The sequence below is a fragment of the Stegodyphus dumicola genome, chromosome X1 (genome assembly GCF_044657685.1).
Source record: "Stegodyphus dumicola isolate Sdum_Otavi_A_Nest chromosome X1, ASM4465768v1".
NCBI lineage: Eukaryota > Metazoa > Arthropoda > Arachnida > Araneae > Eresidae > Stegodyphus > Stegodyphus dumicola.
This window is the reverse complement of record NC_140780.1, coordinates 244,463,440-244,480,737: the sequence shown is the minus strand read 5'-3', so window position 1 is coordinate 244,480,737 and position 17,298 is coordinate 244,463,440. Positions and strand designations below refer to the sequence as shown.

At 32.6% G+C, this 17,298-nt stretch overlaps 1 protein-coding gene across 6 annotated transcripts in view; it reads right to left on the bottom strand.

Moving 5' to 3' along the window:
- Positions 1-17,298, bottom strand: part of LOC118202690 (glucose transporter type 1-like) — a 125,274-nt gene that overhangs the window by 34,524 nt on the left and 73,452 nt on the right. For all 6 annotated transcript variants that reach the window (XR_015038435.1, XR_015038434.1, XR_015038433.1 and 3 more), the window contains one exon: positions 5,644-5,774. Coding sequence is in view for 1 of the 6 variants with exons in the window: in XM_085807354.1 (XP_085663480.1) it covers positions 5,644-5,774 (131 nt within the window). In the remaining 5 variants the exon portion in view is untranslated. Of the gene's footprint in view, positions 1-5,643; positions 5,775-17,298 lie in introns of those variants that run through there.

Sequence of the window (17,298 nt, the reverse complement as noted above, 5' to 3'; positions counted from 1 at the left end):
GTTGTTCATGAAAATATGACTCTACAATTTTGGAAACATTTTTATCTGTAAACATGTTATTGAATTACTTTACAACTACTTGTATCTTTAGAACCCTGTTTTTGTAATACATCCGATGATAAACGTTAATTAAACTCTATACTTACAGTTAAAATAAATATATATTTCAATGCAGAAGATAAAATTTCTTGTCTTTTGCTGCATTTTTTTAAGATTAAAATAACCATACTTTAAACGCTTATTAAGGTATGCAAGATAAATGCAAAGCACATTTTTAAATCTTAAACTCAAGCCACAGACGAAAATTTAATCAAACTTTTACTTTTGAATCCTAACCATGTAATTAGGTTCACCTGAGAAATAATGGAACAGGTGAACCGTATATCGTGTTTCCTTAATTTTACTAATTCGTCAATGCTTCACAGACTTTACTGTTCTTTTTACTTCCTTGTACGAAGTAAAAAGGAAGTATTGTAATCGCGAAAAGTTTCAGGCAGCACATTTCAACGAAAATGTCCATTTTGATCGCTATCGAATGCAATTTAACGATGTTTTTGAGTGATATCTGTACGTAAGGACAGAATAAAATACTCTTTTCCTTCAAAAAAATTAATTCTGAAGAGAATTTTTCGTGGCGTCTGTACGAACGTATGTATGTACGTGCGTACGTACGTGCGTGCGTACGTACGTACGTATCTCGCATAACTCAAAAACGAGCAGCCTCAGAACGTTGAAATTTTGTATATAGGACTGCTATAACATGTAGATGTGCACCTCGTATTTTGGTTGCAATCGGCCGCACCAAACGTATATAAATATATTTATATATATATCCACTCTGTTACCCGGCTCAGTGATCTCAGTTTCTTTACTCTTATATGTTTGTAAATTGTACATTTTTTGCTTTAAAAATGATTGTATTATGTTGTTTTTATCTTCCGGTTAAGGTTTTATGCCTTTAGTAAATCTGTATGCAATATTTTTAGAATTATCAACAATTTTAAAGATGTCCGCTAATGTGCCGCTAAGCCTTTTTTTATGGCGGCCATTGATGTTTACATTTGAAACAGGAGACTAGTGGATTTGTTGCCAATCTAGAAAAACTTAGCTTCGCAACAACAAAGACAACGCATTCATTTATTTTTGCCAATTAAATCATGCTTAATTCTTTCTGGAATTTTTTCGAGGAAATAAGTGTTTAAGATTTACTTAGTAATTTTTAATATAGATATTTTGAGTTTTTATGTATTTTTGCCTTGTCGCGAAGTGAGAACTGAATTAATTAAATGAGAAATACTCAATCGTCTGTGAAAAACTGTTTATTTTTTGTTTTGTTTGCTTAATTTCTTTTATACATCATTCTAGCTTTATTACAGTATTTGAATAGAACATGTGGCAACGATTAGGTAATTCTATTCTTTAAATGATATAAATTTTGTGCATTATGAGTTATAATATGAATGAAATATATGAGTTAACTGTTATATAATTATTGGATTATATAACAGTTAACTTAGTTTCCGTTATATAATTATTATATGAGTTAACTGTTATATAATTATTAATACTTAAGTGAATCTAGCGCCAGCGTGTCGCTATGGTAAACAAATACTAGAGTGAATTTAGTGAACTTTAAAGAATGCATTTATTCTACATGGCTGTCGGCGATGTAGATTTAATTCAATCCAATAAGTTTAAATGAAATGCAAGAAAAAATGCGTATAACTTAATATTCCGTAAAAGGAAGTCATGTGGTGTACACATCAGAATTTTTTCTAATATTACTCCTAAAAAAATCGTACAAAACATGTTATATGGCATACATTCCTATTATAAGCTAGATAGATTGCAAAGTTTAATACTATATTTACTTATTCTCTGACAGAAGAACTATATTACCTTATATTCTTTAATTCTTTCACCAGTAACGTTAAGAATTACAGAATTTTATACCCATAATTTTAAGGTAATTCTACTTTTATTATAATTAATATTATTAGATTTGTAAAACTTGACAAGGATGTAAATTCATACATCAGCTTTAAAGAAAATTCATATCACATTAAAAACATACATTGTTAAAAATTCTATTTTATTCCCCTTTGCAATGCATTTCCACGTCATAAGTAACTTAGGGTCTAAAACTTAAGTACAGTTCTCATTTTAAGGCTCATAAAATACTGAAATTCATAATATGCTATAGGTTCGGAACACCGTTATTCTGTTGTTTCTAAATATGGACATTAAGTGGTCCCTTAATAGTTAAAAGTTTAATCATATATTTAGTTATGCTCTGACAGTATATTACCTTATATTCTCTAATTCTTTCACCGGTAACATTAAAAATTACAGAATTTCATTGGAATAACGAACGTGTCCAACCTGAACTGCAATATATACTTCGTACGGTTAATTCTTAGCATCAAATTATGCTAGAACCGAGGCGAGCTATTTTTTCGTCTTTAAAGACCCAAATAAGCCATACGAGTTATATACACTGCTCGACATTGAAAATGCAACACCAAGAAGAAGTGGTCAGAAATTTATGCAAATTTTAGAGTAGACGCACGTCACTGAGTTATGCGATTGATGTGAAATGCGCAGCTCTGCGAAGCACGTGAAGTAAGATATAAGGGAAGGAACGTGCAGAATGGGCAATATTCGTATCGTTATTTCTGCTAGACGAATTATCGAAGAGAGTTGGTTTTTGCCCCGGAGGATACGTGCAATAGGAGAGAATGGCCAGGCCGCCGTCAACGAAGGCACTTCCAGCAGATAGACGATTTTACGAGGGGTGTGGTGATCGGAATGAGAAGGGCTGGTTGGTCCTTACGTCAAATCGCAGCTGATACCCACATGGATGCGAGCACGGTGCATCGGCTATGTCGAACATGGTTGGAAAAAGTAAATTTGGGAAGAAGGAGGGGTGCAAGTGCAACCAGAGTGACGTCAGCACGCGTGGATCGACGCCTCCGCCGGCAAGCTGTGGCGGTCCCGCACGTCACTTGTACCGCGATACCCTGGATGTTCCCGTGTCGACCAGAACCATTTCCCGTCGATTGGTTGAACGTGGCCTGCACTCACGGCGTCCGTTAAGAAGACTGCCATTTACCCCACAGCATAGACGCCAACGTTTAGAATAGTGCCGGACTGGAGCGGTGTGGATGACAGAATGGCGAAACGTCGTGTTCTCAGATGAGTCACGATTCTGTTTATCCAGTGACAGTCGCCGCATACGTGTGTGGCGTTGACGTGGAGACAAATCTAATCCGGCAGTAACTGTGGAACGCCCCACCGCTCGACAACGTGGCATAATGGTTTGGGGCGCTATTGCCTGTGATTCCAGGTCCCCTCTAGTTCGTATTCAGGGCACTATGACGACCCAACGGTACTTGGATACTGTACTGCAGCCGGTGGCAATCCCCTACCTTCAGGGACTGCGTAATGCAATTTTTCAGCGGGATAACGTCCGACCATACAGTGCTCGCATCTGCCAACATGCTCTGCAAGGTATACAGATGTTTCCCTGGTCACCGGACTCTCCTGACCTGTCACCAATCGGACATGTGTGGGATGTGATGGGAAGCCGTTTGCAGACTCTCCCTGCCTCGTTCAGAAGACGAACTGTGGCAAATGGTTGAAAGGGAATGGAGAGTAATCCCTCAGGACACCATCCGCACTCTTATTGACTCTATGCCTAGACGTGTTTCTTCGTGCATCGCTGTCCGCGGTGATCCTACGTCCTACTGAGCCGACGCCGTTCTCGCTCTGTATTCTGACTATCATTTTGAAATAAAGATCACTTATTTCTCTTTTCTGTCTCTGTCTTTTTTCCAAATTTCATCACTCCTTCTTGGTGTTGCATTTTCAACGTCGAGCAGTGTATAATGTTGAATATTTTCTCCAATGGTGTAGCTGACTAAAGAACTACGTATTTAAAAATAGTGTTAAGACATACCAAACTGAACTGAAAATTGTCAATACGATTCTGATATTAATTTGATGTTGATGCAGCGAGGAAGAATTGAAAATCTTCAGTATATTTGGCACTTTTTGAATTTAGCTCATTTTCTATGACACGCTGTATGGCTGTACGTTAGCATCCATAACTATGAATTCCTTGTACTAACTATGGAGAGAAGGAAAGAATTACTACATAAATAGTGCTTCTGGAATCTAGTTCATCCATTTATAATTACGTTCATCCACCCACAGACAATTACCTTAATATGAGTATCTATCTTTAATAGCTTATTAACATTCTAACTTAAGGTCTGTTAGTGGTTTTGAAACAGATGGTAAACTAAAACGATTATGATCTGCAAAGAGTGCATTACGTTACTGATTAGCAGGCCGAGTTCTTACAATTTGTACAGATCTGGACTTTGGCTTAGTAGTTATTAAGTTCAATGTCCATTGATCGGAGACCTATTCCACTTCTCTCGGGAACAGGCTAAGAATTATAGAAGGGATTCATGTTCCTGGGCTATCTAAGAGATCTGCTTTATTTGGTACTAATGTAATGATTGGATGGAAAGATTTCAATTTTCTACTCAACTCATAAATTTGTCATTTGGAAACAAGTATACTGCTGCTGTGCTACTGAAGCTGTTAGATAATTTCTTCCGTTATCCTCTTAAAAGTTTGTCCAGAGCGTTAATTATCATAAGCTCTAGATAACACGTTGCATCGATAATGAGGACAATAATTCTGTTCTGTAGATGGCTCAATGTAGTGTGCAATCATAATCATATGTCTACACGCATATATATGAGTTGTTATCTGATAAATCTTTCTACCGTATTTCACCATTGTCATAATTTTTATTAATATTCCAAGCATCCGTCCAATTTTATTAATATCCTGTCAGTGGTCTTATATTAGTTTCGTTTGTCTTGAAGGTGAACCATTATCAGATAAAAAAGGGTTATGAGTAACTCGAAAATTATCTCTTTGCGTCAAGAAGTTTGAATGTTTTCCTTCATTTTCAGCACCAACAGGTAAATCATCCTATCACTTAGATGCCATATTAAATTTATATGCAGTAATGTTTCCCACTCTGATGTTGCAAAAATAATCTCAGTTGTAGCAGTACCCATATACAACTGAGATATACTATGTATGTGCTCCACGATTTCTGATAAATTTTTAGCACAGCATACAATGCCATGAAGCTGCATACTATTGCTTCAATTTTAAATTAAATACACACAATACTTATGCTTTTATACGTACTGTTTATGTTATGCCAGTATTGTTTCACAATATCGTTGTACTATAATTATTTTTCGACAAACATGAATTTCTAAAATTTGGATACTCTAACTCACTGCAACTGACTAACTCATTGCTAACATTTAACCCACTGAAAATGACTAACTCACTGCTAAAATTTAACTTTTTGCAACTTAAATAACAATGAACTGACTTCTGCACTGAAACAGACTTCTAATTTAAATATAGATAAAACTAAATTCTAGAAGAATTGAAGCGATCATTCGATCAAGTCATGAAAATGCAGTTCAATATATTAAATACTAATTGCGTAAAACTATAATATAGCATTCTTAGCGAATGAAAAAAAACGTGATATTCTATATAAATAAGGTTAAACAAATTATAGACAAAAATTCTGCTTTTTACCATGGAAGATTGTTTCAGCCGGCAGGAGTTTGCGATCGTCCCACGTAATGCCAACTAAATAGAGCTTCATTTTCAGTAAAGGAAGATAGTAGCATCGTGGAGACTTTAACACTACGCTTAATTGCAAGACTCTGTAAAAAAATACTCGGTTCAGATTTACAGAAATACCAAATGCATGTTATATATATATCTTATAGCATTTTATTTAACTTGCTAATTAAAACCCTGTTTACAACAAATGATATTTTTTAATCATTTTCTATGTAAACATATAAGTTGATTGTATTTTATTTACCAAACTAGAGATATAAATAAAAAGTTCTGTCTAAAACTTTGGTTTTATTACATTTGTTAATTTCAAGTACTGACTTTCAGTCAGTTTAGAAGTTCTAGACCATGCCTTTAAAAGCATTTGCATTGAGTTATATATTTTAAAGTATATTTTAGAAAACTAGTAATGATATTTAAATCATAATTTCATATTTGGTTGGGCAAGAAAGTAAGTAAATGTAATGCTCCTCGTAAGTATAATGCTTACTTTAGAATTATACTTACGAGGAGTATAATATTAAAGTAAGTATAATGCTCCTCAGCTACAGTTGACAGTTGGCGAGAAATGGAGGAACCATCATTCTGCCAAAAGGTTAGATATTATTGTCTTGCGTCTATGCATTCAGTATATAGCAGTAGGGAATACATCAATTTCGTTGTAGCTCAGGACATTATTACACAATTATTACCATTTAGATACTCACCTTACTTTACAGCAGGACATACACTTAGAATAGGAATCATTATAAATACACTTTACCGATACAACATTTACACTAATATTAGAAACATATATTGCGGGGCTCTCAACCGATGGTACGCAAAGAAGCAAAATATTTTTAACTATTAAATTCCAAAATTAAAACCCCAACATCCTGATTGAGTTTTTTTTATCTAACACTCGTAAATTTATGCGATCTGAGCTCTGTTCAAGAGTGGTGGTGGTAGTAGTACTTTGTAGTGGTGGTACTAAAGGTTTTCAATTTTTGTTTAGATGGTACGCGTTAGTCAAAAGGTTGAGAACCGCTAATCTAGATCAACGGTTCTCAAGCTTTTGATTAACGTGTGCCATCTAAACAAAAATTGAAAACTTTTAGTGCTACAACTACATTTCACTATGATTAATTTTTGATTTCTCAATAGAAATATTAAAAATATATATATATATATTGCCAGTTGCAGAACAAATTGGCTATTTCTATTAAATAAGCACACATATAAATATTAGATTAAAATTGGTTAATGGTTAATATTTTAATTATCAAAATCGAAGTTATAATAGTTAAATGCTAAAATTTAGTGAGAAATTTAGGAGTGTAAAACGGATTTTTTTTTATGTCTGGTCATATTTCACTTAGGTTTAACCGAAAATTAGCATCCACCTTTTAGCCCAAAGGGTGTTAGCCCAGTAGGGCTATTAATTTCGTTTCGACATTTTGCGTCGATTCAATTTTCAAACTGTTTCCACCAACTATTACAGTCCTGTATTATATTTACAGAAATTAAATAATGAAGAATCTACATCATTTATATAATGTATGTTCCTCGCATAAAACAACGGTTCCTAGAACCATCAAATTTTGAATAACGTAATTCTACAGCGAATATGAGGACCTGGAAGCCCTAATTTGGATTCTGGAATATGTTTTATTATCGATTTCATATTTTGTCAGATATTAAAGAATTTTTGATTAAGAAACTCAACGATTTCAAAGGGAGGAATGGCAACAATGCACGAAAAAAAAATATTTTAATCTCCAGCTCGCGAGACTGTGTATCGGAAATTTTAAGATATGCTCATTTTAAAATTATTTTGCGATATTGCTGTGGAACTAAATTTTATGGTTTAAGTGCGAGGAAAATGATATTTAATAAATAAAGGCAACACACAAAACGTTAAAAAAACGCCCCTTAGGGCGTAATGTAAAATCTGAAAGCTTTCAGTGGTGTTTTTTTTTTCCCAGTGTTTTATAGCTTTATTTGAAGTGCCTTTAAATTCATTTTTGTTTAGCCAAACGTTAATAAGTGTGTTATTTTCGAAATACTCGTTTAGAGTTCGATTACAGGATATTTCTATCAATTGTTTGTTTCCTTCACGAGATAAAATTTCGGGTACATTTTAACAAAATCGATTTCTAATCCAATTTCGTTTTCACAATCCTCGGGAAAATACACGCTGAAATTATTTATCAATGAAAAAGAAAAAATTTTAATGTAGGATGCTAATTCTTCTCTTATTTTCAAATTATTTTCGTTTAGAAAACTTTCTAAAAGAGGTAAAAAGCTTAAAATATTATTATCCAATTCTTTGATTATTAGCTCTAGTTTTTTTTATCATTGCATTTATTTTATCTCTAATGGTAAAGAAATTAACACTTTGTACTTGCAATTCTAAATTTAATTTAACTTTTCAAACATGTCAGCTAAACATGCTAAGCGCGCCAACCACTAATAAACTAAATATTTAAAAATTCACTAAATAAACAATTTTGCAATTCAAATCTTGAATCGCAGAGTAAAATTTGAATTTCTGATCGAAGTTCAAAAACACGATTTAAAACTTTGCTTCTGGATAACCCCTTACTTCGAAATGTAACAAGAGCGTTTCATGTTCACTGCCCATCTTCTGGCATTAAATGGTAAATATTCTTGAATTTAAAGCTCGGCTTTTAATAAAATTAACAATTTTCACGACTTTGAACGAATTTCAAGTTTTCGGAGATTGTTTTCGTTACTAAGCGTCACGATGCAGTCAATAAATTTAGTTCCAGGTCCGACTTTTTAAATAAGAAATATCACCGGAATGTTTTCCTGTTAAAATAAAATTCTCAATTACTTTGAAAATTTCATTTGCAGTTGCTCTATCATGAAGGATTCTCAAAATAAATACTTTTCGGCAATATCTTATTATATATAAAGTAATAATTGAACAAAAGTCGTTATATCAGTACTTTCATCCAATTGCAATGCAAAATACTCACTTATTTTTTTATATTATCTTACTTCACATATTTTTTGAATAAGTGTCCCATTTATGGAATTTACCGTTTCAGAATTCGTCCATTTATTGTGTCATTTGAGAACGGAATATTATTCATTCATTATTACATATATTTTTCATTCATTATTGCGTTTATTAGCTGCTCTTTCTCTGAATAATCTTAAAACGATATCTTTTTATTATCTAGCTAGTAATACAAGGTTTTCTTCTATAGTGTGAGCCTGCCAAATTTTGACAATGCTTCGGTTTACCAGGTAACTGTTGTCCAAAGATTTTCACTTGAATTAACAAAACCTTTCATTATATGTTTACTATTTTTGAACTTCGATAATTTCCTCTTAAAAATTCTTCAGATTTATACTTTAAATTGGCATGTTTAGATTCAAAATGTCTGTTAAGAAACGATGAAACGATGGTTTCATAATTTGATTGAATAATAGTTCATCGCAAACAATACTTTGAGGTTGAAGGTCCACTTCATTTTCATTCCAAGTAAACTCAAATGAAAAATAACTTTCATTATATTTTCCATTAAATAGTTTTTTTTCTCTTTTCAATATTCTTAGAGCTAGTAGATCGTCTTGGATCCATCACCTGTGAATCATCACTTGTCCGCTTAGTCAGTCCTAGCCATTTTTCCATTTTGAACATCTAGGTTTGTTTTATTATTTTTTCATAAATATTTAACCGCGCAATATATTTCAAGTTTCTCAAAAACAAACAAAATTTGGCAGGTTCACATTATTGGAGAAAACCTTGTATTACTAGCTGGATAATAAAAAGATATCGTTTTAAGATTATTCAGAGAAAGAGCGGCTAATGAACGTAATAATGAATGAAAAATATAACACAGTGAGTATTTTGCATTGCAATTGGATGAAAGTACTGATATAACGACCTTTGTTCAATTATTACTTTATATATAATAAGATATATTTGAAAAGTATTTATGGTATTCTCAAGTACAAAGCAACAAGAAGACAAAATACCTGCTCTTAGAGATAGAAAATCTACGTAAAACATTTTTTCTTATTGTAAATAGAATAACATGAGCCTGGAAATGGTGCGACGAAAAGCGTGGACATGCTAATAAATCGATCGACTTTAAAAGAATTAATGAGACACTATTATCCTCTTTTCACATAAACTTATTTTTATTTCCTATTAAATACAACATCCATTTCTATTACTCCTTTTAATTCATCATTTATGACAAATTTTGTTATGTATATGGCTAAAAGCATATTTTTGAAAATGAAAACCGTTGATTTTGCTAAAGTCTGTTAGTAGTTATTGACCTTGAGCAAAGCTCAGATCGCATAAATTTACGAGTGTTACAGAAAAAATTTAAACAGGATGTTGGATTATTTAATTTTTGAATTTAATAGTTAAAAATAATTTGTTTCTTTGCGTTCCACCCATTTTTTTGTTGCGTACTACCGGTTAAGAATCGCTCGTCTAGATTATCGAAAATTTTGAAATATACACTTGAAACATGTATATATATATCTTTATATATATACAATATATATATACATATACATACACACACACATATATATATACAATATATATATATACATATGCATACACACATATATATTAGAAGAGAGATTTCAATTAATTTCAGTGTTCCTCCCCCCTGACGAAGTGGCACTGAAGTTGATTGAATTACCCTTTTGTTACGTTCATTTTTCTTTAAATTTCATTAAATTTTTTAATTGGGATGTTTCTTGTTTAAAATCTTTGGTCTTAACATTTTTTAAATTCTTTGTTGCACTTATAGGATTATTTGAAATTTATTAATTATGAATTTCAATGATTGGTCTTTGTGAAAAAATAGTTCCAGATTTCTTACTTTATGTCTTTACTTATATATATATATAGGAAGGTTTTCTCTTTCTTTCATACTTTTTATTTAAATTATTTATAATTATTTCAGTTATTTTCTCTCTACTTCTTCTTCGGTACTTATTTTTTCATCGCTTCTTGATTAATTACTTACACTTAACATTAATGATTAATTACAGAACATTCTTAACTATTTTATAAAGATATGAATTCCGCAAGTCCATAATTTGCTGATCTATCAACTAAGCGACCGAAAATGTCAAAAAAGTTAGGGTAATGTCTAACACATGTAACACATGCAATTTCGCTTTGAGTAATTCATGTAACTAAGTCAACCTGACACAACGTAAAAATTAAAATTTCATAAAAAGAACTCTTAACCTTGCCACCTAATGCTATTATTCTTATGAGACTAGAACTGTAGAGGAATAAAAGCAATTTTTACAAGATTTTGTATTATATCTGATAGTTAATAATAATTAACTAAACTAAATGAAGACGCTAATACAACTAAATAACAAATAAGCTAAACAAAAATAACTAATTAGCAAAAGTAAATAACTAATAATTACTCACTCGTAGTTATTTCATTTAAATTAAAATAAAACGTTTATATGTCAAATATTTTTGCTGCTCATGTTCTTAGAAGAAAATCAATTAAAACTTTAAAATCAATAAGAACTTCATATCATATCGTTATATATGTACATATATATATATATAACGATATATCGTATCGTTATATATGTTTGTATATATAGTACACATATAGTAAAGAGGTTTTAACGCTTTAAAGCATTAACCCCCTGACGAATCGATTTGAAACATTAAAAAATGAATAATTAATATGCAAATTTCATAATTTACAGTTACTAATATTTTTGCTAATTCAATTTGCGTAATATTTCATTCTAAATTTTAATAGTATCTCTAAGTTTCCTTTTTCTTTATCTTAAATTTCTATTAAATGTTTTTTTAAATTTTCTTTAAAAGATTTTTTCAGAATATTATAGTCTTTTTCTCTTTAGTTTCTGAAAAAATTAATCTTTTATTATATATATAGATAGATATAGATATATGTGTGTGTGTGACACACACACATATATATTCATGTATAAAGCTTAAATTTAGCTGGGGCCCACTAGAACCCGACACCCGTACTTCTCATTCCTTGAATGAAATCGTAATTCCAACCGAAGCCTCAAATAAGATAAACTTTAGTATTTTAATTTATTATTTAACTATTTACTACTAATTTAACTTAATTTATTAGGTTAAACTTGGCAAATATGGGCACTAAGTTGATATGGATACGTTTAAATACTCATATTACACGTAATGATTTTGAGTTGGTGCATTCGCACTGCAGCGTTGGCAATGCTCAAGTGTCATGGCGACTGTGTGATTAGTTTGTGTTGTTGTGCGGTTCAAACAGAGTGTAAACGGACTATTTTAGTGTAAGTACAACTACCTGATATTTTAAATTCTGCTTGCTGTTTTGTTTTAGTTACCTTGCAGAGACATTAGGGTTTTTTGGAAGCAGGGGACTTAAAAAATGAGCAACGCCTTCGCCGAGAATAGAACCACGGACCTCTGGAATACGCGCCCAGCGTGCTTACCACAACACTACGAAGGCATGCTAAGAAGGCGGGAGAAATACCTTATATACTCCCCCTTCTAAAGGGCGACTGGGGTTTTAGAGACTTCCTGGGTGTGGAAAATCATCATCCACCCCCCCCTTTTAGTTCGGGCGCCACTGTAGAGACATTAGGTTTTTTTTTAGAAGCAGGAGACTTGAAAAATGAGCAATGCGTTCGCCGGGAATTGAACTATGGACCTCTGGAATGCGCGTCCAGCGTGCTGTCCACTAGACTAAGAAGATCACTAGAAGGCATGCTAAGAAGGCGGGAAAAATACCTTATAAACTTACTTAAGCTTTAACACGCAAAATACTTTAATTTTAGATGAAACCTTTAAATGACCGCAATCTTATGTGAGTGTAATATTCGTTGGCAGTAGCAGGCGATGTCATTCTTTCTCTCTTCGACAGCAGTAATGCCAGTTATTGAATAATACCACTAGAGCAAATATGGGCAGTAAGATTAAGGGTAATAATGGGCACTATCAAAATGTTATGATATTTTCTTTTCATGAGGCAATTATTATGATGAAAATCAAGGACATAAATCAGTGCAATGTTGTGGCTCTTGTTCATCCTGGTTCCATGAGGAATGTCGAGTTAGAGGGTGACTCCTTCAGTGTAATGAGTGTAGTGTATGATACAAGTTCTCATTAAGAGTTGTTCTTTAAGTTTGTAATAAGATGTGTTAATTTAATAGTTTATCTGATTTTCACAATTCAGTTATTTTTAGTTTATAGATAAAAACGTGAAATTTTTTTGTGATACAATTTGTTCAATAACAAAAGTTTAATTTTACTTTTGCCAAGCTTATAATTTGCATTAAAATTCCTTTCTGTTTGGAAAAGGTAAATATAGCGATGACAGTTTTTCTTATCTTTTAATAATGCAATCTTCGCATATTTCCGGTTCCATATTACCTAAAGTATTAGTCAAATATGAGCAGTTGCAGAATATGTTGCGAAGCTTCTATACACATAGCAATTAGTGTTAGAGGTTTGTTCAAATACCGTTAGAAAGATCATACTCTAAAGGTTGAAATATATTAATTTGGAAAGTGTTTTAGTGTAATATACTTTTAATTAAGTGTTTTGCAGCCCATATTTGCCCAATTTACCCTAATTTTTTATTTATCTTTTCACATTTTATTTAATTATTATTTTTAGCCCAAAGGGACAATTTGCCCAGAAGGGCTATTAATTTCATTCTGGCATTTTGCGTCGTCCACTATAAACTGCATTTCTCCTTTCAAATTCTTGCCACCAAATATTAGAGCCCTGCATCATATTTAAATAACTTAAATAATGAAAAAGCTGTATGTATGTTTCTCGCATTGTGATAAAACAACGGTGCCTAGAGTCATCACATTTTGAATAACGTACGTCTCCACTCGAATAAGCCCAAATTTGGAATCTGTAATTTTTTTATCATCTATTTCCTGTTTTGTAAAGCGTGTGTGTATGATTATGGAAAAGCCTCAAGGGCTATCTGCCTAAGGAAAGGGATGCCTTCGTGGAGGACTTTCTAAGGGAAACTGGCTCGTATGCAAGTCACACATGGGGAAAACCACGAAAAGGCCCATGCAGCCAGCCCGTTCGCGGGATTCGAACCTCGGACCGAACTACCAGTGTTCAGCGACTTTACCGCTCGGCCGCTGGTGGGCTGTTTTGTAAAGCATTTATGAGTTTTTTATTAAGAAACTCAACGATTTCAAAACAAGCAATGGCAACACTGCACGAAAAAAAAAAAAAAAAAGAAAAAAAAAAAACCCCTTTTCTATCTCCAGCACGCGAGACTGTGTATCGGAAATTCTAATGATATGCTTATTTTAAAATTATTTCGCGATATTGCTGTTGAACTGAATTTTATGGTTTAAGTGCGAAGAACATGATATTTAATAAATATAGGTAACACACTGAACGTTAAAAAAAAAAGCCTCTTTGGGCGTAATGTAAATCTGAAAGCTTTCAATTTCTAATTTCTCTGTTTACGGATGGGTTTTAGCCAAGAGTTTTTATTTATTTATTTATTTTTCTGCATTTATTTATATTTCTGTTGATCTTCATGGAGAATATTTTGAAAAGCAATAAAACCAATTTCGATGATAAAAATTCGTTTTTCATTAATAGAACATATAAATAGCAATCCTCATGCGCTTACAACTAAGTGAAATAAGACTAGATATAAAGAAACTGATCTTTCTTAAACAGGCACAAATTTCGCATAAAATTTTAGAATTGAAGTATTATAACTTAAATTTTCATAATTATTATGGTAACAAATATTTAATCTAATATTTTTTGTGTGTATATTTATAGCCAATAGGTTATGCAAATGGCAAAATATAGTTTCTTTTAAATATTTCTATTGAGAAATTGAAAAATAATGATTGTAAAATGTAGTGGTGATACTACTAAAGTTTTTGTTTAAAATTTTTCAGTTTTTGTTTCGCTGGTACGCGTTAGTCAAAAGGTTGAGAACAGCTGATATATAGAAATCAAACAAACATTTGTGAAAGAATTTTCGTTAAAAACCGAAACAACTGTGCTACTCCCCTTAAAAAAAATATCGGACCCTACAAGAATAAGAAAATTTTCTTTTCATAGACGAATCAAAATTCGGACATGTAACGTGGGAAAAATTTAGTTTCTTTGTTGCTTGAACTAACTCAATATCAACGAATATCTCCCTATCAAGCACAAAGATTGCTCTTTGATGAAGCGAGGCTGTTCTGATGAAAATGTACTGTCATTTATTCAGAATTAAGGGCATTTTGAACAAGATTGTCACAGCTTTTCTGATCACACAAAACAAAATTTGGCAACAGCCTGTTTTGTGACCCTATCAGACAATGAACCAAATGCACTTCTAAGCCAATAGGAGATTATTTGTCAGTGGGGTGAGGCAAAATGACCGAGGAAACATAATACAATAATCATCCTAGGTTTCAAAGTTAAATGCAAATGATAAGGAAGATCACTTAACACCGCATATTCAATATTAAAAAAAAGAAGATTCTTTAAGTCTCAAAATTCATAATGAAAAGAAATTTAGCTGTTGAAATCACAGCAGATAGCCAGTTAAAAAACGCAAAAAATAACTACATTTAGTGATGCAGCACTGTCCAAAAGTTCAAGTTACTACACCTAAGCAATTAAAGGAATCTAGAAACGAAATTTTATAAAATTATAAATGAATAGAAATATAAGAAATTTTAGTTCGCAAATATTTCTTTTATGGGCTTCACTCATTAAGTTTATTATTTATGTTTATTAACATGTTCAATTTCTTGCAGTGTTTGTTGTCAATATGCATTACTTGAGCAGCTAACTCAAAAAAAGTAAAAGAAATGAAAAGAATTTCACTGAAAAATGCTGCCGAATGCAGAGAATTCCAGAAACAAAGTTATTATAGAAAGGTATCTTACACTGCAACAGTGTTTACAGAATATACAATACATATTTGATGAGATAATCAGTACGTTGGTTAAGGAATTAAATACATAACAAAAACGAGGTGCTGTGAAGACTTAATTGAACCAACTACATTAAATCAAGTGAAACAAAAGAACAAGTTTGTCAACGACTGCAAATAACCGCATTTTATTTATGCATGCGTGCGTGTAAGCAAAGTAAAATTTAGTTGTAACAGTTTGCTTTTTTATAAACATATATAAGTAACCAGTAAGCAATGGTTAGAGTAAGTAATGTATAGACAATGTGATTGAAAATTTCAAAGCAAAGACTGTAGATATGGTGACACGTCGAGAGAACATTTATGATGAAATACCGAAGAATTATGAATAGCAGTAAAGTAATGCTGATTTAATTAGAAAACATTTTTTTCCTATCAAAAAACATTTACAATTGTTAACTGTTTTCTAGATTGTATGTGCATTCAACAGCAAACTTCTTCAATTACCGCACTTACTGAATAGTCTTACTTTGCTCAAAGAAATTAAACATTCAAGGTTAGAAGCAAAACACATTTTTTAAATTTATTTCGGCTTCACTAAACATCTGTCTTTTAAGGGCGCCGCTCAGCGGAAAATAGCGAAATCTATTTATGCAAAGCCTACCTTATTCAGCGATTAAGGAAAAACTTCCAATCTCAGCTTCAGTAATTTCTGACGAGTGGCTAGATCCATATAAAGTTTTGCATTGCCGTGTAGGAATTGACAACCATATGGTCCTACGGCTGATGTAGTTAGAGCATTTGTTAAATAGTTATTTTAATCAGCCACACTAAGTTCACACTCGCCTTGTGAGATTGAATCATTATTTCTGCTAAGACCTAGGTAAATCATTCTTCTTTAAGGAAGTGCACTTGAGTTTCACGTTGCTATATACGCATCATTTTTATGGTCTGTAAAAATGGATTAAAGTGATGCGTCCCTACCATGTTAAGACAATTACAGGTAGAAGCTAGCTGAAGTTGCTGAACCTAAGCTAATGGTTAAGCTTCCGGCCCAATTTTGAGGAAGAACACCCCAGGGGCGATTCGAGGATCATCCGTCAAAGTCCTATCGAGAGGACATTCGGCTCGCCGTGTATTTTGAAGACCCCCATGCCGCATATACACTATACGCTTACAAACATTCATGCCTTTTCTGGTATTCGAACCCGTGTCCATCGGTACGGCATTCAGTGTCATCAACCACTATACCGGCTGGGAGGCAACACGAGAATCTCTGCAGTTCGCTTTGCAACATGCTATTCACATCACTTATTGTCAGTTTCTGATTGTACTCTAATATAACCATTAGCTTGCATTCTTTCGATGGGGATCTTCTTGTTGGCACAGTTATTCTATTTGGCAAAGATCTCTAACAATATTTTGCAGTTGTTTCATTATTTTGTTCATGTTTTAATTAAAAACCTTTTAAAAGGCAGGAGGTTTGTGGTTGGGCATCTCACGTGACTTTCTTCTGTAAGGCCGCATTTAAATATATGGTTACAGCCGAAAACATCGCGGACGAAAACGTCGCGGAGAAAACAACGCAAGGCGAAAACGTCGTGCTACAAAACATCGTGGAAAAAAACATCGCAAAGAGAAAACATCGCAGTTCTAAAACATCGTGGTACAAAACATCGTCGTCGAAAATAAAGCGGTT